The sequence below is a fragment of the Protopterus annectens genome, chromosome 1.part2, assembly GCF_019279795.1.
Source record: "Protopterus annectens isolate FY-2018-M chromosome 1.part2, PAN1.0, whole genome shotgun sequence".
Classification (NCBI taxonomy): domain Eukaryota; kingdom Metazoa; phylum Chordata; order Ceratodontiformes; family Protopteridae; genus Protopterus; species Protopterus annectens.
This window is the reverse complement of record NC_056727.1, coordinates 507992673-508016413: the sequence shown is the minus strand read 5'-3', so window position 1 is coordinate 508016413 and position 23741 is coordinate 507992673. Positions and strand designations below refer to the sequence as shown.

Sequence of the window (23741 nt, the reverse complement as noted above, 5' to 3'; positions counted from 1 at the left end):
TGCTTCGAAATGGAGAAAAGGAAAATACAGTGAGATTAGTTAAATATTGTTTTTCTGCATCTGTCTGAATCTTTCCATCTGTGTTTTTTTTATAGTTCCTGTAAATTGGAACTCTGGTATTTATTGTAAATATATATTCCTTAATTTCGTGTTTTCTGTTTTATTATTTATTATTAACTATATCAATACCTTTCGTTGTGGCTGGTCTTTTAGAAAATATTTTAACCCTTTAGAGTAACTACATTTATTTGGTAGCACTGTGGCTTCATGTTCCTGAAAGTCTTGCCACTTGGTCAAACATTACCATTTGTATAAGTATTAATTTTACTAAGAGTAATTGGGTACCCTGATAAGAGCTTTAAAGTAGCTGGCTGAGGGCAGTGAATTTACTCTATAATTTGGGTGGCTGTGGCACAGCGGGTAAATCTATGCCAGCCTTTCCCAGATTTGTGTGTGTGTGTGTGTGTGTGTGTGTGTGTGTGTGTGTGTGTGTGTGTGTGTGTGTGTGTGTGTGTGTGTGTGTGAAAATCAAATCTCAAATAGTGTGAGTGTCAGCTACTTGTAACAGGGACACAGAGCACTGACTTCTGCAGAGAGAAACATGGAGACTTATTTGGGCATGGACAGGAAATCCAGCCCCAGGACTGGAGAGTGCTCCCTGTGTGCTTTTAAGTGAAATTGTGCTTGGTGCAGGCAGCTGCATCGGAAAATACTGTGTGTGTCTGTATTTTTCTCTCAAAGTGAACATTCCACACAGGTGTCAGTGGTGGGGATTGAGGCTCCTTGATCACTGGCCCAGAAGAGGGATGTCACATTCAGATATTATATTTGTAATGTATTATATCTCATCTTAGGGAGACACAATGTTTCATTTAAGATCCCATTTAATCAGACATATCTTTCACAAATTTCACATGCTTAGAGGCTGCCTTTTGTATGTATTAGGTTGCAGGCATTGTTTGATATAGAAATGCTTTTCTTAGTGGTTCCTTTTCCCAGCATTTCCAGGCTATCACACCTGGCTTTGAAGAGCACTGAAGATATTCAAAGTGGTTTAACATCTGAGAAATCTGAATAGAAATTGTTCATTTCTGGCACATACCCTTCCAGAAAATAAATATGTAGTAGAACTTGGCTATCTAAGAGGACAGACAGATGGACATTTCCATGACTAGGAACAAGGTGCTTCATATATTTGATAATGTGAGGAGAAGATAACCTGATAAGTCCAATCAGTGAAAGGAGCAGGTCACTCTGTAGAGACCTCAGGCTGGTATCCCTTCAGTGTCACATAGTACTGCTGATATTAGGTAACCTTCGTTAGCCATCATCATATCACATGCATGATTATTGTTGGTTAGTTGTGGTGCACAAACATGTACTTGCATGCTATACGCCTACATTTCACTATATGTGACAGCTTGCCTATCTCTAATTGAGAGTTTCCAGTTATGCATCAATTAATGTTAATACAGACCTGCTTTATGTTATAAAACCTTTTACTTTGACAGCATAGGGGCTGTCATTGTGACATCGGGTCTTTGAATGAAGTCATTTTTGTAATAGTTTTTGTGGTTGTTGTTTACATTGGATGGAAATTATACTACACTACTAAGATAACTGTCTAGATTCGCCTGCAGTAGCTGTGAAATAGCTAGTGTAAGCTGCATTGCTTGTAGTCCACACAAGGCTTCTCAAGCCATTTACATTGGGATAAAATGGATAGGCTTGAAATGACCTCTGGGTCGATAGCCTAGTAACCTCCTTTGATCCTATGATCCTATGATTTAAAATATGATACTGGGTGTAATGAAGCTAACTTCCAAGTAAATGTATGCCAAATTATTTCAAGTTTCTTTGCATCCTGAGTGGAATGCAGACATAATGTAGACACCTATTCAATTATTGCATTTATTAAGGGCAATATCTGGTGGTAATAACACCTCAGAAGCTCATCAGAAAATCTATTCAAAATCTAATATATAGATCCATTTTATTAGTATAAACATTCTGACTGTGAACATCAAAAGACAAATCCCTAGTTACTACAATATCTAGATCTTTATATCCTTTTTTGGATGCATTATCCTCTTCCTCAAATCTATCAAGGGCCTAAACTCCTGGTTGAGCAACCATAGAAGGCTCTCATATGGTTACCTGAACCAGCTGAAGGTTTTGGACAGGTTGTTGGGTCATCTCTATCTGAAACATTTGCCACTCTATCCTTCATTAGATGCCTTACCTCCAAAATAGGCCCACATGACTGCAATCTGGTGTCCTATGTCTGCAACATTTGGAAATGGATTCTGGGGAGTTGTGAAGGATAGTAGCAGCATATCTCTGGATGGAAACTCAATGTAGGCAGCAGCTGAAATTTACTCTTATCCCCCTCCAGATGTTCTTTTTCCATTCTGTGTTGCCCCCTGCATCCTAGGTATAGTCCAGTATATGTCTCTCAAAGATTCATGCCTGCAGTATTCTGGGTTTATTTTTATTACACATTCATTTCATTTTTTCTTTATTCTCAAATTTTACCTAAGTTTCATCTGCACTACCTGGCTTGTTTACATACTTTAGCAGCTCAGACATGACATATTATCTAATTCCTCTATTTCTCTACATTTTATTTGTCCCTTCTCCATCTATCATCATTTTGCCATGTTTTTAGTGGACCTTCTGTTTCCTTATGTATTTATTTAGTGATATTCTTTATATCACTCAGGGCAGTTTATTAGGTATTTCCTTGGTTCAGAACTGTGCTCTTGTCTCTGACTGTAACCCACTATGTTATTTCTTTTATGGGACAGTTTTGTAAGATGCTGATAATGAAACTAAAATGTTTCTTTGGAAACAGCAAACACTCATGAAGCAGAATTATAGCAAAATCAAAGGGCCCATAAAGCATCTGCAAACTAAGAAAGCATAACAAAAAGGTGATTCTTTCACAATTTTATATGGGCTTATGTTTCTGTTCTCAAAATTCTTATAAAATCGTAAGCCGTTCTGTAAATAGAATACTAGCGCCTTCATTATGACCAAGAAGATAAGGGCTCAAAAAACAGGAACTGAAATTTGTGGAAATGGGGTGGGAATACGCAGCTTAAATGCTGACTCATCCATCCAAAGGGTGAGAGATAGGTTTTCTGCCTTGCCACTGCACTTGAGGGAAGCAAGGTTTCTAGCTTCAAGCAGATAAAAATGAGGGCTATTGTGCCAGATCATCCTGTCTTCATGGAAGCATGTACACACGAACTGCATTAAAATCACTGTACTGTGTTTATGGATGGTTGGTATGAAGGCAGATACATAGATATAGCTGTATAATTAAGTGTACATAGATACAGCTATAGATATAAATGGATATAAATATATGTATAGATATAGATATAAAAGTTGAAGGAGAATGTGAGATCATGTGAGAGTTGGATTTTCATACTCAACTGAACATATGTTAACTAATACTTATTTTTGCAGTCCTCTAAGAGTAATATGTATATATATATGTATATATATATATATATATATAATATATATATATATATATATATATATATATATATTCACTTCATAATCTCGAAAGACTGAAATCTCGAATTTCAGTTTTTTGAGACCATGAAATCGAATCCATACAACACCAAAAGCCCAAAGCCATGAAATTTAAAACACCAAAAACACAGCAAATACCAGACCACACATATACCACAACACACACACCACAAAATAAACAAACAAAACAACACACATCCACAAACCTACATCATAAATAAGCAAGGGGGCAAGTCTCCCTGCACCCCCATGTATTTTATATATATATATATATATATATATATATATATATATATGTGTGTGTGTGTGTGTGTGTGTGTGTGTGTGTGCGTGTGTGTGTGTGTGTGTGTGTGTGTGATTGAAATTTGTTTTGTATGCCAGGGAGAGAACACTGTGACAGATTATACATTTATGTCATGAGAATACATTGTTTCATTTTTCATTCCTGAAAATTTTCAGATGTGTAGCACTCCAAAATAAAGTGTTTATCTGTTCAAAACCCTCATTGATACATTGGGTTGTTTAGCAATTGATTAGTCACTGAGGAATCATATTCTATTGGCTCACTAACCTCCTGTGCATATAAGTACTTTTAACATGTGACCTTAACCTGCCACTTTACTGTTTTCAATGATGACCTGTTGTATATTCCTCCTACTTTTCTAGCTTAAGTAATTATTTGCACAAACCCTGTCACTACTGCACATATCCATATCCTATTACTCAATGTTTTGTCAACCATTTAAGTTAAATAGATTAACTGTAATATTTCTGCTTTAACTGCTCTCTCTTGCATACTTATCATCTCTCAAATATCACCCTCTCCTTATATAATAACCCTAATATTTCTAGGCCTTTAAAGTCATGTTCTTCATGCAGGGTCTACACCACGGACCTGTAAAGAGACAGTTATTTTCAATGTTTTATTTAATTGATGCCAAGTTCTGGAATGTTCACCTCAGTGGACTCCATTAATTTTAGCCTTTCCCAATACATAATGCCTGTTTGAGTTGTTGTACAAATGTGTGCTGTTTAATAATAGCATTTTTCAGCAGGCATATGAAATGGCTAATGCAGACAAGACTAGGGGAGTGATACTACACACCTAATATTCTGACCCCAATATTCTGGATCACCTCCCACATTATAGAATATAACTTTCCATAAGGCATGGTGATCAGAGAGTTACTACATTTAGTTATGGGGATGTGGGAGGAGCAGTCCCTAAGAAGACATTTTATTGATTTCTACATTGCATAATGCTGATATTGGGATGTCAAGTACTGTTAATATAAGCATTGATCTTGTTAAAATTGTGTTAATGCACTCAACCCATTTCTGCATAAAAATTGCCATTTTTCTATTTCTGCAACCCACTTAAATTACTGTGCAGATCTGCTACTGTTTTCATAACCTACTGCCACAACATATGTGTGATCTTAATACAGATTTGTTTTTACTTTACTCCCTGAGGTAAGATTGACAGAAACATTGTAATAAGTATTAGCCCAAATCCTGTTTTTTGCAGTACTGCATTCATAATCACATTCTCTTCTGATATAACCATCTATTTGTCAGCTATACCTCTTTATGAGGAATGATCTTCATTCTGAGTCTTAAAAATTCTGCATTCCACTATGCTTCATGCAGAAAAGGTTTAACACAGATTCATTGTTAAGAATGCTGTTAAAAATTATCCATGATAAATAATATTGAATAATACTGCATTGTATTAATTCATCAGAGTAACCCAAAAGTTTTAAGTACAAAGAAGCAGTTCATGACCATGGTGTGAGCTTCCTGGTTGAAATCATTAGTAAGTGTTCTACATTTTACCCATATGTTGCACATTTTGGAGATGAAAAGATGAGAACAATAGATATAAGTCCTATAGCTTCCATTGTCTATACTCTTTCACTCAGTCAGTCATGAACCCTTTCTTGTTACACAACTCCATTCTTCATGAATCTCAATTTCTCTGTCATTTTCCAGATGAAACTAAAAAGAACCATCTTGCTGAAATAAAGGCAAATAATGTGTATGTATCAGTGTCAATTCATTTTCTTGAGTTATTTGAAGAGAATAACATTTGTCCAATATGATTTTCCTTTTAGTAATCCATGCTACCCATTACCAGTCCACCAAGGAGGCAGTGGCAATGCAATCCTTTTGAAAATGCCTGACCAGCAGTAGTATCAGCTTAGTCATCAATCTAAGAAGTAATACATCAAGATAATGAATCTTGTATGTGCATAATCTGGCAGCACAGTGACTTAATAATATGATCTCTGCCTCAGAGATCAGGGATTGTAGTTCAATCCTGTCCTTTGGTCTCCTTTGGCATGGAATTTACATGTTCACCCTGTAAGTGTATGACTGGGATTTCTCTAGGAACACAACAAACTCAAATACAAACCTGCATGCGTCTGTTTATCTATCTTTCAGGAGATTACCTGAACTATATGGTTTGACTCAAAATGGTATTCCCAGTCAATACCGTTAACAATGTAAAATGCATTCTGTATGCATAATTTCTAACCTTACAGCTTTAGAACTGTATGCCAAGTAAGTAAAATGTTTCTCACAGGGAAATAAAGATTTTGGAGTTTTATGACTTTTTTCCAGAAGTCAGTTTGAGAGATGGCATCCTGCCATGTTCTGTGTTCTGCTAGGGTTCTACTTCATTAGAAATGGTAATAGTAAACATTCCAGCATGCTAAACAGAAAAAGAAAGCTTTCAGTGCAATAAATTAAAATGTAACTTAACAGCCTTGCAATTAACTTTTTCAAAACTGAGTAATTGTCTTTGAGAATAACAGCAGACACTGTGAAGCTAGACTCCACATACATAAATTCAGACCAAGTAACCCAACAGATTTGAGGAGCTTAAGTGCGTGTTCTTTTATACAAAGCTTGTTCTCAGCTATTATTTTATACTTTAAAAAACAGGAAGCAAAATGCTCGAATCTTGAGAGGTTCAAATTCAATATTTACAACAGAAAAAAATGTTTTGGACCCACCCTAGTAATGTGAAACCAGGGTTAAGATATTTAGAAATGAATCCATAGTGCATATAAAGAAACTGATTTATAAGATACAAATCCCTTAATTATCCCATGACAAATATGTAGCCTGCACTGTAATCCGAAAAGCATCTATACGCAGCATTAGGGTGTGTACTCTAATGAACAACTATATTATTTCACACCCTGTTTAATGAGCAGTTTAGATGTACACATGCATGTACATCTTTCTGGGTGTTACTTGTTTAATGTTGTATAACAGATTAAGCAGCTTGTTATTTAAAAGTATGATTCCATAAATGGTGATTGTGATGCTTGCTTCGTGAGACGAGCTACCCATAATAAATTCAAGAATCTCTGCTTATGTTCTCTCCTAGCAGAGAAGCACTGCTGAAAATTGGTGTGTGCTATATTAGAATTAGAATGAATACAATACATAATGCTGGAAATGTAAGACCCAGTTGTTTCTGTCTATATGGCTGCTGTCAAGCTTACTACTTATTTATTAGTCTAACTACTGTCTCTGCCAAGGAAGGCAGTCCCTGTGGCATTCATAATTACTGGTAGCACCCTTTGTTAAGACAAAAGTGTAACACTGAGAAATAAAATAGAAACTTGTAATTAACAGTTTTACTGCTGAGGCTTTTTGTTTTTCAAGTGGAAGTTTTCATTCTTCATACTACTGATGTCAAGATATCATGGTGTATCATTTTCATAAATATGCACAGCTTTTACTGCATGTGCCCAAAAGGAGAATGCCACTTCCAGTTGAGTGTATTCTCATAACCTTCTCAAGGTTAACAGTATTAGAAAAAAAATACTGCCAGGTCTAACATTTCTTTTAGGAATATTAACCTCCCTTAATACTCACTTGAGTAAGCACTCAGCCCTATGCCAGAAGTAGGCAATTTATTATAATATTAAATTGTACAGCTAAACACTCCAAGATGGAATAAAATATATACTTTTTTAACAAATAAAAAATCTTTATTAAATTACTACATATGACATAGGCAATCTTACATTCATATAAATGAAAAAAAAAACATTGACACCACTTTAGTTGCAAACATTATGCATCACAGACACCATTGAAACAACTGTAGCTGCAAACATTATACATCACTTATAATCTGTCCAGTCATTGTCAGTTAAGCACTCTACAGCTCATTCAAATTCTGCCGTCTTCATATACTTTGGTGGTCTTGGTTGAATGAGAGTGGTCGACAGAGGTTATAAAAATATGACAGCAACATCAAAGGGGTTTGTCATACAGTCATGTTAGGAATATTTTTAACTAGTATGCTTGGTAACTATTGCTGAATCATATTAATTCATTACAATAATTTTTGTAAGTATGACGCAGCACATTTTAGCCATGCTGTAGCTGTTTGTAGGCTGTTAGTAAGTGTTTTACATTTTGCTCCATTTATTTAACTTTATGAGAAGCAGTGTCCCACATTTTGGAGGTGGAAAGTCGAGAGTTATGGTATGCATAATACATATGCTGTGAGAGGAAGTAAATTATCCTTATTACTATTATTATTATTGCTATTATTAAAGAAAATGGAAAGTTAAGGGAAGCACTAGTGTTGGAAAGATGTGTGAAGTGATAGGACTAGGAAGAAGATTTAGCCTTGTTTTGAAGGCATGTGTGCTGAGTGAAGATGAGATGGGAAAGCAGCATGGTTATCCAGTGAGGGTCTAGAAATCTGTACTGTAACGTTTTGATAAAATAAAATTATGTTCATATCTCTGGAACCTTAGGGGTTACCCAAGAAGTGTAAATAGCAAAGTCTTCAGAACAAACTACTTTTATAGCATTCGTTAGGTTTGTAATATTTTATAAGAACTTACAATGTCTCAGAAACTACAAAAGTTACATGCATACTGCCAGCAGCATTTTGTTCATCCTACTAAGAGCTTTCATATGAGGCTAAGCAGTTCTGTCTGTGCCACTTGGTTTCTAAGATACTTAGGGAAATAGGAACATTATGACAATACAAATAAATATTATATGAATAACAGTTAGGATTATAGGATGTTACGAGGCTAATGGCCTGAGGGCCCTTTGAAGCCTAGCCAAATTTTACCCAGTTACCATGATCAGCACCTATTGCCCCTGTCCAAGAGGGACACAGGTGGAACCCCCAGGGTGAATTTATGGTTACCCATCCAATTGTCCAGACTGTGTTTGAAGAGGGCCAATGAGGTCCTCTGTTTGATGCGAAGTGGGAGTCTATTCCAAAGGTGTGGTAACCTCTGGGAGATAAATCTGTCCTTCCAGCAGCTTCTGTTGATGTCACTTACCAGGTTTAGGTCTTTAGAACAAGTAACTCGTGTGCCATTTGACTTGTGGATGTGCAGCATTTCCAATAAAGTGGGGGCACAGATCCCAGTTATATGCAAGGCAAAGATCACTTCTAAGTAGTCTGTATGTAACAGGATAAAGTGACAGTGATTTCATCTGATCCACATAGGATAGCTGCTGAAGACCTTGAATTTTCTTTGTGAGGAACCTTTGTGCTCTCCAATTGCTGCAAGTGCTTTGAAAAGTACATGCCAAAAGGGGAGCTGCACTCAATTATTGGCCTAATGAGTGAAGAATACAGGGAGGTGATAACGTCACTTTTTCTTGAGACAATGCCCTTACTTATGAGGTGAGCCATATAGACTGCTCTTCTTACCACTCTGGAGACATGGAGATCAAAGGCAAGGTTGTTGTCAACCTGAGTGCCCAGATCTCTCGCCACTGAGTGCGTACTTAGGGTATTGCCATTGATGTGGTAATTTGCAGGAACATCTCTCTTGCTGAAAGGGGTGATAATACATGTTTTTGCATTGTGTTTGAGGCCATGACTCTGGCACCAATCATTTGTTTGCATAAGACCTTCTTGAAGGATGTTGACATTGTTTGGAGTTTCTATGACCACAACCAATTTGCAGTTGTCAGCAAACTTTGTCAGCCACATTCCCTTCATTTTAGCTTGTACTTTGGAGAAATAGATTCAAAACAGTAGAGGTCCCAGGACTGATAACCACTGGTAACGGGTCTGCTGTTGGAGGTTGATTTCCCCTATTTTGACTGTATGGGTTCTATCAGAGAGCCAGTTTGCAACCCACCTTATGATGTAAGGGTTAATGTCTAGCTGGGAGAGTTTGTCAATGATGCCTGAGTGAGGGATTGTGTCAAATGCCTTGGCCAAGTTTAGGTAGGCTGTATGCACAGATTTCCCCTTGTCCAGAGCCTTTGTGACTGTCTCAAAAAAGTCCACAAGGTTCAACAAGCATGATCTCCCCTTGACAAATCCAAACCGGGTAGGATCTAGAGTTGGGAGATTACCTGTGCCTTTGTTGATAAGGTCCATGATGATTCTCTCCATGGCCTTACAGACAAGGCTAGTCAGGATAATAGGTCTATAGTTGCCAGGGTTAGTAGAAGCACCACCTTTGTCCAGGGGGATAATGGTGACTATTTTCCATTTAGCTGGGATGATGCCAGTGCTTAGACTGTGACTGAAAAGAGTAGCCAATAGTGATGTTAATTCTTGTTTGAGCCCATGTAGGATGTAGCCTGGGATGTTATCAGGTCCCATTGATGTTGTGTTTTTGGCCTTAGACAGGGTGTTTATGACCTCCTTAGAGATACAAGGTAGGGGACAGGTGGTAGGGATGTCATGAAGTACGTGTGGATGGGGGGAGTGAGGTTTTCACCAAACTTGTTGGCTAGCAGGTTAGCTATGTCCACAGGCTCAGTGTATGTTTTATCATTAATGACCAGTTTGACTCATATCCAAGCCTTACCTTTTGGGTCATGGATGTCAGTAAAGAACACCTTATAGTTGTCCTTGGCTGAGGAAGCTAACTTGGCTTCATAGTTTGCCTTGGACAACTTCACAAGAAGTCTTATTTGCTTATTTAAGCTGAGGAGGGAGTGTCTCCAGTTTACAGCCCACTCCTTCTTACTCTTGGACAGCAATTTCTTCTTTTTATTGTAAAGCCTGTTAGTGGTGGTTGTCCACTAGGCAGGTTTGCTTTTCCTTGAAGAGCTTGTTTAGGTCCTAACAGGTACTGCTGAGTCAATGCAGTTAAACAGCTGCTTGTATAGGGCATTAGTGTAGAGCTTGGCGTAATTACCAGTTCTGTCAGAGGGAAGAGGTTCAATGTAGCTATTTATACCATCCCGTCAGAGGTTATAATCTGCTTTGGAGAAGTGTTTTTAGTGTAGTTGCTTCTAGGGAAGGGTCAGGTGTGATAGTTACCTCAAATGAAACTGATTTGTGGTCAGATCTCACCAGGGATTAACTCACAGTGGGGAGAGCTACAGTGGTTTCTAATATTTATAAGCACCAGGTCCAAGATGTTGGCGCCCCTGGTGGGGGTATAGGGCACTGGAGTTGACAAAGTCGAGGAACCTTTGGGCAGGTGAGTTTGAGCACAAGTAATTCACCAGGTTAATGCTAGGGTAGTTAAAGTCGCCCAAAACTATGGTGCTAGGGTGTATCTTGATATACTAAAGTTGATCCAAATAGGCAGAGTGGGTGTCCTGATTCATGGAGGGGGTTCTGTAGCTGGAAATGACTTGAATAGGTGTCCTAGCAACAGTTAATTGCACTTGAAGTATCCCTAAGGCATCTTACTGTTTAACCAATCTTGAGGTGTATTTATCTTTGATAAATATTGATATACCGCCTTCTTTAATTTTCTTGCCTTCAGTTTGTGGTCTGAACGTGTGGAAGGAGGTGTAACCCGGTATGGCTGGGGTGCTCTCTACAGCCTTGAACCAGGTCTCTGTGACTGCACAATGGTCTGTGTCCTCTAGGGTGTGGACTGATTCCAGTGAGTGCAGTTTCATGTTAAGATTCCTAGCATTTAGCAACATGACCTTGAGGTTGTTTTTGTTTGGTATTTTTTTACCTGCTCTAAACAGAGGCCAAGTATTAGTGCAGTTGTATTGCCTATCATGTAACATTTAGGATGAAATCTTTCAATAATTTGTGTGCAGCATGGTTTTGGAATTATTAATGGAATTATTAATAGAAAATATTAGTTGCCTACATGCATTGGTAGGATGGAGGTGTTACTAGGCTTTAATGAGTCTCCTCTGCAGTCTAATTTGTAAAAGTAAGACATAACTTTGCAGATTATTGATGTTAGAATGTACTTACTTTCTAGGTTTGTTAATCATGTGCTTCATATTATGTTAATTAATGTTTATAGTTTATTGTATCTGAGTTTTGTTATTCTACATGCTTTGTGTAATTGTGGAGCTTTTCTCCCTGGGCCTCTGCTGAAAAAGGGCTTTGTCTCAGTTGGTCTAACCCGGTCAAAAAATGTCAAATAAATAAATAAATTCCATATTCATGTTGCAGTTCAGGAGAACTTTGGTTTTTCAACACATATTGGATATTTTTTGGAAACAAACAAGAGGATATTTTATATCCCGATCCCAAATATGGATTTAAATGATATCCTTAAAGGCCTTTCGGCAGATAAGGATAACCTAGAAGTTTTTGGACTCAATACAGGTCAGGTCTCCACGACTGATATTACAATTAATCTTAAAGAAAAATGTGGGAGTGTTTTTTCAAAGTTACACAGACAAATGAAAGCCCTCAGAACAAATTTATGGCATTTAAAGCTGTTTAAAGCATACAAAATTAAAGATATAACACCAAGAGGACTCCGTATTAAGTTGCAACCTCTAGTTGCAAATATTGACAACGAATTAAGGCAGGATTGGGCTACTGCCCAACATCAGGCATCCATGTTGTTTGTTGAAAGTCTTTCTAAATACTATGAAAGAAATATTGAAACCCTAACTACAGAATTACAAACAACTTGTTCAGAAGCTGAAACTTTTTCCGACACCGATTATTATCAGGACCACTTATCCCAACTAGCTAAGGAATTAAACAACATAGAAGCGGATCTTAAGAAAAGAAAAATAAACAAATTCAACAGAGATTTAGGGGATTATGAAAAAGGAAAACCCTTTGTGACTTCAAAGAATGTGAGGTTCAGTGAGAGCACACACAAACCACCTAGGGGTAGAAAAAGACCCAGACCTATTTTAAAAAAACATGACAGTAGAACCAATTTCACTTCTGATGATGATTTTTCATCTACTACAGAAGGTGATGTCTCCTCCAACCAGGTGTCCCCAGTTGCCAAAAGAAAGCAATCCATCCCTTTAGGGGCAACAAATGCAGGGCAGGGAGGAAGCACAAGCATAGAATTGGGTACAACCAATCTCCAATCACTTTTGAAAAAAATAACAACACAGTAAACAATGTACTGAATATTTCATCTGTGGCACTTACAGAAATTCAATACAAGGTGTTAAATAAAGGCCTCAATTTTGTACCCACTACACCGGTGTCTGAACATTTATTAGTGGATGATATTAATAACTTTTGCAGAACACTTAATCTAAAGTTATTTTTTTCAGATGAAACTAACTCTCAAAGATCTATTGGGTTTAGGTTTGGAAAATCTACATTTGTACCACCAATGGACAAACATGTGTCTATATTCAAGGAGTGTGTCATGAAAGATTTACATTTTTCCAAAGATACTGAGAGTTGTCGCAATAATCTTAACCAACAAGAACGTGAAGCACTTAAGCAATTACAACAAAATAGAAATATTGTGATTACATCTGCAGATAAAGGGGGAGGTATTGTGGTTATGGACCACTCAAAATATAAGGCAGAGGCACTGAAACAGTTATCCCAAACCCAGTTTTATCTAAAGATAGTAGTGGATCCAACCCCCAATTTTAAAACGGATATTGATTCATTCATAGATTTAGCTGTGGAAGAAGATATCATTACCTCCCAAGTGGCCAACCAACTAAAGGTTTCAGAACCAATGCCACAATACCTTTATTTAATACCCAAGACACACAAAGATCTAATGAATCCACCAGATAGACCAATAGTATCAGGTCGTGTATCTCTGACTGAACCTTTATCTGCTTTTCTGACTGAATATTTAAAACCATTATTGCCAATGGTTAGATCATGTATCCAAGATACAACACAATTTTTGAATATTATTGAAGATTCTCAACTGGATGAGGACTGGTTGTTATGTATATTAGATGTAACATCCCTGTATACAAGTATCCCACATCAAGCTGGCATTCTGGCAGTTACATATTGGTTAGAAGAATAAAATCTATACTCAACAGGATTTAACAACTTTTTGATCAAGTTAACTGAATTTGTATTGCAGAAAAACATCTTTTATTTTGAAGGTAACCCCTTTTGGCAAATTAAAGGAACAGCTATGGGGGCATCCTTTGCCCCAATTTATGCAGATTTATTTATGGGGTATTATGAACTAACCTTCATATATGATGCTCAGCGGAATATTTATATGGAATACATGGATATATGGCGTAGGTATTTGGACGACTGTTGGTTGGTGTGGCGGGGTAGTAAGGAGGAACTATCCAAATTTGTGGATTATCTCAATAACAACCCATCTGACATACAATTTACGGTCAATATTGGATATAATGAGATAGTGTTTTTGGATGTGGCTATCAAAAGATTACCAGATCACACCTTAGCAACAACAATACATAGAAAATTCCCACAATATAACACCATTCTCCATGCCACCAGCTCTCACCCCTGCCACATTATCAATAACATCCCCAAGTCACAATATCTGCGCCTGAAAAGGATTTGTTCAACGACAGCAGAATATTCCAGTCAAACACAAGAATTAACAACCAGATTTGTGGATAGAGGATACAATTCCAACCATCTAAACAAGACTGTCAAAGAGTTACAAACTAAGGGCAGATCCAATCTTCTTAAATATAACAGATCACAGGAAGTTACCAAGCAAGGTAGGCAACCTATCAGACTAGTTACCACTTATGGTAACAACACCTCCTGGTTTAGACAAATTGTTAACAAACATTGGGATATATTACAGTCGAATTCATTTCTCAATGATATTCTTCCCGAAACCTGCACTTTTTCTTACCGCAGGGGACGTACTATTCAGTCTCAGTTAACACACTACAAAAGGTTCACACCAGGTATTAAACAACAAACTACACTTTTTGGCGATGCCTTAGTTGGTTGTTACCCCTGTGGACATTGCAGTTTATGCCAATATATTTGGAAAACCAAAGAATTTACCAGTAAGAATACACCAAAGGTATTTAACATAAAAACTTTCGGGAATTGCAGTTTGGATTGGGTGATATATTTGGCACAATGCACTTGCTCTGCGTTCTATGTTGGGCAGACTTCCAGACCCATTAGAATCAGGATTAGCGAACATTTGAGTTCCATCAGAAACAGAAGAATAACCAATGCTCTATACAAACATAGTCAACAACATACAGGAGCATCATTTAAGTTTACCATAATAGATAAAATCCAACTTCACAGGAATTTTAAGATGGGGTGGCACACTAAACTTAATAACATGGAGAACAAGTGGATCACCACCCCTGGGGCTTTTTTTAAGCCACGACTAAATGAATATCAAGCACATGATGGATAGGCCATCGGTGCCCCCAATGATACAGGTATTATAGGATCAAACAATGATTATTGGGCAGTCAAACATCCAATTACTCCAATGTCAACATCATAATCCACATACATCAAATCAAACTATGTTAACCAACAATATGCAAATATATATATATATATATATATATATATATATATATATATATGCATATAATCTGATTTTTGCCTAATAAAAAAGACATAAATATATAAATATTTAGGGCTACAGTTCACAGTAGCCTTATTATTAAGCTGATGTTTAAGCTAAATTTATAATTGGTATTATCAGGATGTTAGTAGTATGTGGTTTAAACAATGTATTAAAAGTAAAATCAGGTTAAACAAATCTTCATGTAAACACTGTATTAGTACCCTTTATACAAATCCTAACAGGTTGATACCACTTTAAGTTCTGGGTATAAATTGAGAACCAGGATGTAATAGGGGCTTTTGCAAACAAATGTGTTTGAATTAGGAAGAAGTCACATTGTGAAAGGCTTTAACAGTCGAAACCGGTTTGTGCATATCAAGCAAGGTTGACTTTTGCAACCTAAAATAAATATCTTTTATCCTGCTGCTGTCGAGTGCTGGTCCCTTTTTTGTTTTGGCAGTTCAGGAGAAAGCCTGCTATTTTATACTTAGTGTAGTTGGATCTCATAAGTGTAACTGCACACCACTCTTCAGAAAGCAAAGGTAGAAAGGAGTATTTGATACTGACAGTACATGAGCAATGGATGAGAAGTACCTGGCGAATAAAACTGTATGCATTATGATTAGGGGGAGTAAGTTAGATATTTTACAATAAGAATACCTTCTGATTTGGTCGAAGAGAAGCAGTGATGGTCCTACATAACAGAAAGAGAGGAAATCGGGCAATAATGGAGAAGTGCAAAGCCAGAAGACTTAGTGATGTGGTTATGCAAAGTTCAGTGTTCACTGTTATCACCTGAAACTGTTATTGCCACTACAAATGGATAAAAGTAAAATGCTTTACATTATTGCCAAGCATGTCTCTCTGTTGTCCATGACATTAATTGGAAAAATTCTTAACAGTGAATGTGTAATATGCCCTTCAAATGTGAAACCATACTTCTCAACTATCCAGATTTTTGCAGAATGTTCAGATTTTTGCTTCATATTTTTTGGTCCATTCTTCTAAATTTGTGTTTTTTTGGCAAATCACTGAGGAATAAAGTCACTAAATAATTATATACATTTGAGTTTCAGACTTCGTGTCCTTCAGAAAATGCATGCTAATACAAATCCTGCTATTCTATTTATAAGAATATTTCTGTTCTAAGCTATGGACACACACACACATACACAGACACAGTGTGTGTGTGTGTGTGTGTGTGTGTGTGTGTGTGTGTGTGTGTGTGTGCATGCGCACGCATGTGCGTGTGCGTGTATATACATATATTATACAGTATATAGTTATACACATGCATGCATGCACGCATGCACGATTACCAGTAAAAAATATCTGTAACCCTCTAGTTAAGCTGCTGATACCCTTGATGGCCAATTTGGACAAGTATTGTAAAGTCCTTACACTATACGTTTGAGAGTTTTCTACCAACAGTCCAGTTTTTTCCTGGCTACATCTGAATGAACCTGGTCAGCACTTAAATCTAAGTTACTGTTGAAATACATGGATACCCCAGCCCAGTTACATATTAAAGTAGGCTCCTTAATATAATTACAGAAACAGAAAGTTAAAATTAAAAATGCAAACCTAGGGAATAAAATGTCATTATATATTACCTCTCAGAAAACTATTTAAGGATATGGTAGAAGTGAGATAACGAATCTTAGAAAAATTAAAACAAGAAACTTAACAAAAAGAAGGAAAGTGCAGATTATGTTCTCTCCTGAAGAGACTACCCAAAATGACATCTCATAATTTTCATATGTTGCAGTGTATGCATTTGCAGATAGATTGTGGAAGACATTTTTGGCTGGATACTTGACGCAGTTTCTAGTGATTCCAGTTATTCAAGGCCTGGATATATCGAAATCTATGAAAATGTATTATTAAATGTGCATGAAAACTGAATGTTTTCAACAAAGTAAGCCAGAAAGAAATAACTGGAGCAACTGGAACTGCTAGGAAGCATTACTGCTGCTGAAGGAGATTTTAAAGCAAACCAAAATGCAGCACGAGTCTAATCAGTGATGGCAACCTCTAACAAAATGTAACCAAAGCTGTCCCTTAAAAGAAAAATATTTTTGTGTCAGCTTCATGTGGAAACTCTTGATAAGGGGTGGTGAGAAGATCATTACATACAGCTCTTAGTGTTACTTACAATGAATCGTACATGTCTTTCCTTCAGGCATTGTTTGCAGTTTTTGTTTACTGAGGGGCCTTACTGTTCACTGAGTTTCTGCCCATGTAAAGGATTCAGGTTTCCATGACAGCCATATGGGCTTATGCTACTTGGGTGGGAAAAAAGGGCCTTTCTTCTTGTTTAGAGCTAGCCAGAGCATTTTGGTTCCTCCAAGATTATTGTTCGGCGTTAACATTTTTGTATGCAATTGTTAGAACAACAAACAAATAATGACACATCAGTCAAACTATTTTTTATTCACGGTGACTAACATACACATCCCAAGCTATTAGTGTCTTCTGGAAGGTGTTGGGTTGTCTGTAGAGACACATTGATGGCTAGACTCATAGGTGCATTGGTTGTTATTAAACTAACAACCACTAAAGCCTTTACAAGCCAAGCCATGCACTTCAACCCAATTTGTCCCAGAGTACCTTGGGCTTCTATTAGAAAGGGAATATGTTAGTAAGGAGGTAGCTAAGGGGTTTAAAAGGGGGGATGTTAATAGGACACTATTGTACTGACAGACAGCCTCTGTCCATCAGAAACATGGGAACTAGACCAGAGGTGAATTTACAACTTCCCATCCAATAGTCAAGGTTTTATTTGAAAAGGGTCAGGGATGAACTGTGCTTCACATGGAGGGGGAGCCTATTCCATAACATGGGGATCCTTTGAGTCACACATCTGTCCTTCCAGCATGTTCTGTTTATATTACAAGTGAAGTTCAAATCCTTGGATCTAATGTTTCTAGTGCTGTTTGTTTTTCAAATGTACAAAAGATCTATCAGGGCTGAATCTGCGGATGTTTTATAAGCAGACATAGATCACCTGTCAACAGCCTCTAGGATACTGAGTACACTGATACAGCCTTTTGGCAGTCCATGTAGGACAGGGTATTCATGCCCTGGATTGTCCTGGTGAGGAACATTTATGGGCATTCCAACTGTTACATATGCCTGGTCAGTTACATGCCAGAGGGAGCATTGTACGCACTGTTGGGTCTGATAAGGTTTGAGTACAGTGGTACTATAACTAGACTGGACCTGGGTGCCATACCCTTACCTATAAGTTGGACAACATAGAAAGATTTTCTTACTATCTTTGTTACATGATGGTCTAAGACCAGATTACTGTCTATATATGTCACCAGATCCATAACTATTGGACCAACTCTTAGGGTTGTTTTGTTGATGCAGGAATTAACTTGGGTGGACAATTTGCACTTTTTGGCATTGACTTTTAGTCCATGGCTTTGGCACAAGTTATTTGTCTGTGTTGAACCCTCTTGCAGTATGTTAGTGCCGTGGGAGGAATTTATGATAGCTCCCAATTTGCAGTTGTCAGAGCTCTGCTGATGACTGGTCTCTTGGTGGAGGTGGTCTCACCAATCATCAGATTCACCTGACTCAGCATTTTACCAGTCAGGCAAAACATGCATATGGTGCTGAGAAAGGAATTTTGTGGAAAAAGCAAAAGAGCACACAGGTGCCCTTCAATAACCTCCTGATGATATTCTTTTACATTTATTAGATAAGATAAATAGATAAACAAACAAATAAATAAATAGATTAAACAATTTGAAGCATTTTTAAATTAATAGAAAAAGATGTTTGAGGGAACTATAACGTATTGCTTAAGTTATCAAGTGAAGTTACCTTAATTGCCAGAAACGCAGCAATAAAATCTACAGCACTTCTGTGCAGACTTATATTTTTCTCTTCCAGCTTTGACGTCTTCTGATCTATTAATCCATACACTCTATCAAAGCATGTAATGCCATATCCAGTATACAGAAATACACTTTTCTATTATCTTATGTTTACAATATGCATGGCTGTTCAGTCATGAGCCAATTAAGTACTGTATGGCTTCTTTGAACAAAAGGTGCCTGTCATAGCTTCTTATCACTAAGATGGGATGTCTGACTCCATTGTTACAGCACTTGTGTCCTCAGTAATGAGTGAATTGCATATGCAGTGATGTTTTCAAATATAGTTGAAACTTTTCTAGGAATGCCTGGGATTTTTAATATTTCAGAACCTCTTTCTCTCTATTCTGTGCCAATACATATGAACTGATGGCATACCATGCTCAGAAAAGCCTTAAATGGGGAGTGTATATTTTGGAAGAAGGTTATGGTATGCCTGAGAGCAAATGTGAACTGATTAACTTACAAGTAATGCAATAAAGGCCTGTGAAACAATAAATAGATCTGTTTTGCACTAAACTGTAAACAGAACTAATAGGTAACCTTCTCACTGATTTCCTACAGCCCCTTGAATACTTTGTTCCTTGGGAATCTATTTTGTATGCAGCATTTTGAGGTAATGGAGACAAATACTATTAATCTGAGGTAAACAGAGTGAGTGACATAGTCCTGGATGAAAGTTGATACAGACTTGTTTGCGCAAAAAAAAATAGACAAAATGTGTACATTTGAGGAGTGAAGAACCCCCATTAACCTCTGGCCTTGGCTATGCTGTTCCACCTACTGACCATTTCTTTCTCACACTGTCCTTGTACCACAACTCACTCTTCAGTGTCCTACCTTCTATTCAGGATTTGCTTTTTTTCAGTGCCCATTTGTTTGTCCACTGTAGGATATGAATCACTCTAGAGCAGGATCTTACGATAGGTAGCAAGAAACTTTGGTTTGTGCCCTTAACCACAAAACCTGTCCATTTGCTGATATCATGTATGCATCAGCACAAGGAGATTTGCACACAGTTCCCCTGTACACAAGCTCCCCAAGCTCTGCATTGAATTGTTATTAGCTCTTTTGTTCACCTGAATTTGTTTCACCTCAGACTAGCATCACTTAGAGAGTGAACATTTCGCAGACTTGGACAGTTTCTTCCCTCAAAGAAAAAGGCTGATTTCAGATGCCTGGTCCTCTACTTTCTTGTCAACTGTCTGCCCCAGGCTGAGAGCTCAGCTGTAGAGCAAACAATCTGCCCACATACCAGCAGCTCACTCAGTGATTTCCACATTTTTTGTCAGTTTTCATATGCCATACTCTATAACAAACAGGTTTTTCCATGACTTTGGCTGCAAACCCAAATATTGTCAAGAGCACAGGATGAAGGCCTTTACAGGGATACTTTATAGTTCATTATTATTATTATTATTATTATTATTATTATTATCATCATCATTATTATTATTATTATTATCATGCCTTTCAGATGAAGACAATGACCTCTGTTTATGTACCAGCCAAAGTGTAAAGCTCCTGCTGACTTATGTGCGGTATATAGTAGCCTGGTCATCAAAAAAGCAAGGCAGTTTCAGACTGATTATGGTCACAAACAGAAGCCATGAACATGTCTTCTACTGCATTATGACATCAGTGCAATTTAAAATGTGAATGAACTTATATAATGCTAAGGGGAATACCTGAATAATTCATTTATTAATCACATAACTTGCGTATGGTGGAAGGTTGAATTCTCGAGAATCATTTGCCCTAGAATCAACCTGCTGAGGATGGAGATCCTCCATAGGAAATCACTGTTGGAGAGTTGTGCTGGCAGTGATGCCCTTTTTTGGGGGCGGGGTGGGTAATTTCTCCATCTTTGAGATGATCCAAATGTGGAGCTGGTACACATACACACACAGACACACACAGACACACATATATATATATATATATATATATATATATATATATATATATATATATATATAAAGTGTTTTTGCAGCCTTTTTTATGTGGGAATGCAGGTAAGGGGATTCTGATCTTTAGTTGGTTGAATTTTGTCCACTCATAGTGAAAGTGTATAAACTATGGTAAAAGGCTTGTGTCTGTTTTAAAGGTAGGGTTGTAGTTTTATTACATCAAACAGTGCTGCTTGTTAGTGTCATGGCAAGATTGCGGGGTTAGTAAAGTGCAAATGAAAGCAAACTGAGTGAGTATTGCAGTTGTAGAATGCAAGTACCAGGAACTGTTCAGTAAGGCAAAAGTGCCACGTATTTTATTTATTTTATTTATTTCAGTTTGATTACCGGGGAAGTCCACTGGGCCACGAAGTACCCATTTTCAGTGGAGGCCCAGGGAGAAAAGCTCCAAAGGCAGTACAATCAAGGTTACAAATGCATGAGATAAAAATGCAATAGAAATGTCCAAACAGCAAGTATACATAGTAAGAACACTGCAAAATAACAAAACATTTTTACGTATGTAGTTTACTAGAAGGTGTAGTACAGTGTGTGCTTGACAGAAACCAATTTCATAGGTAGCACAGTGATAAAATTATTACTGAACAGCATGCAAGTAGGTGACACAGCTTTCACTGAATATTTAGCAATTGGAGTAATATGTGAACATGTTTTTTTCTGTGACAAAATACTAAGAAATGTGGGGCTTGTCTTGTCCAAATGTTATGTACTCAATTCCTTGACTGTTTCAGTGCTAAGACACCTGTACAAAGGTGTGTCCCTTCCCATAAGGTGCAGTTCCCTGAGAGATGATTATATCTACTAAGGAAGCATAGGGGACTATCCCCGCTGCAAGGAGGTTTCAGAGCTTTGCACCCACAAAAACTGTGGGGAGGTTTCTGCTCATCAGAGTAATCTGTTTTCACTGCCAAATGTTATATTTCATAACTCAGGTATAAATTAAATTCTAAGGAGTGAGATACTTGTTGTAGCTTAAAATGTGTAAATACTACTTATGGCTATTGCCACAAAGCTTTTCTGAATAACAGGCTGTTTTTATTTTATTATTTTTTTTATTTGAAATCTGTGCTTTCACTGTCATTTATTTGTAAGAAAAAACGATGATTCCCTGACTACCCAGTTCAGAAACCCTAGAACAACATCTTCCTTTGCATGCTTTGTTACCCAGGGTTTCATTATTCATGAGCTACACATAAACATAGACATACACAGTTACCAAAGCAGTGTCTCGGCTTTATACACAGCTGCCTAGAGGAAAAACACAGCAATTTAAACAGTTAAGCTCTCCAGCAAGGTTAAGCCTGTTTTAATTTGCAGCACCACTTACTTATACACCAGAAGTATATGCATCATACTAGAAAGTTGCAGGAAAATTCTAGCACCTATAGATGCCTATTTTAACAGGACTTTATGGTATCTGAAGTCTTTATCAAAAGCCTAAGAAAGGTGGAAGGATTTGAGACTCAAAACAGTAGTTCCCCATGCTTTGCATTTTTGAAGTTTGATATGACATTTATTCTGCAAGAAGTTCATATTTTGCATTAGATAGAAAACCACTATAACTGTTACACAAAATAAAGTTCCAGATAGCAGATCTGTCATCTTACATGTATCGAGTGAATGCATAAGGTGCAATAACAGTGGGGTAAGGTACAGACACCTTTAAAGACTGTGAAAGATTATTTGAAATATTTTCTTTCATCCCACTGAGGATGTTTCATTTATGTAGTTTGTGCTTTTTGCAGAGTACACAATATATTAACTTTGCTTTTGCTAGAAGCTATTTACAGGGAACACTGTGCAGTGTGCTATATGTTGACTCAGAAAACTATGAAACACAGAGTTTACTTTTCCCATAAAAAGGAGCTTAGCAGCGATTTCTTATGTGTTCATGCAAAAACTCAGGAAGAAGCCTGCATAATTTGTTTGCAGCATAGGAGAAATAATTTAATAATAAGTAGAATCCCTAGTTTAAAAAAACTATGCAGATGTTGCTCTTATAGGATACAGTAAAGCTGTATTTTCAAATAAGTAATATTCATCAGAATAATTATAAATAGTAAAACATTTTGTCTTTTAAATCTAATTTGTTGTATAAATGTCGATTAAGCTAAAAGTACAGTACTGTTTACCACTATGAAGCTGTATTTTTCCATTTAGTACTCACTGCAAACAACTCTTGAGCTATAATACTGTTTATAATAAATGTATCAATAACAAACTTGTTACAGTTCAGCATTTAATTTATGAAAGCAAAATAACTTACTAGTTCAGGGATAAACAAGACATCGGGCATTGATACCATCACAGCCAGCCCACTAGGCAAATTGCTTGTACTTTGTGCCGCTGCTGACATTGTGCTCAGAAATCTTGATTCTTATGGTCCAAAGAAGAGAAATAATGTTGCTTCACTGAGAGGCAGAAAATGCAAGCATCCCAAATCCTTATCTCAAAAGAATGTGGTCTCAGCTCATGATGTATTCATAATATGCAGGTAGACATGTGACAACTGTGGTTACAGCTATGGGAAAGCAAATGCAAACTACCCAATGAAGCATAAAAACTTGTTCTTCTTGTTGTAGGTTTATGATAGTACACTGCTGAATCTATAATGAGTAGTC

At 37.1% G+C, this 23741-nt stretch overlaps 1 protein-coding gene across 1 annotated transcript in view; it reads right to left on the bottom strand.

Annotated features, from left to right (window-relative positions):
- The window catches only part of LOC122789881 (myelin and lymphocyte protein-like), a 278451-nt gene extending 254846 nt beyond the window's left edge, over nucleotides 1–23605 (bottom strand). The window contains exon 1 of the mRNA XM_044057320.1: nucleotides 23387–23605. Coding sequence (XP_043913255.1) covers nucleotides 23387–23476 — 90 coding nt within the window. The 5' untranslated portion in view covers nucleotides 23477–23605. The remainder of the gene's footprint in view (nucleotides 1–23386) is intronic.
- Nucleotides 23606–23741: the final 136 nt, after the last annotated feature.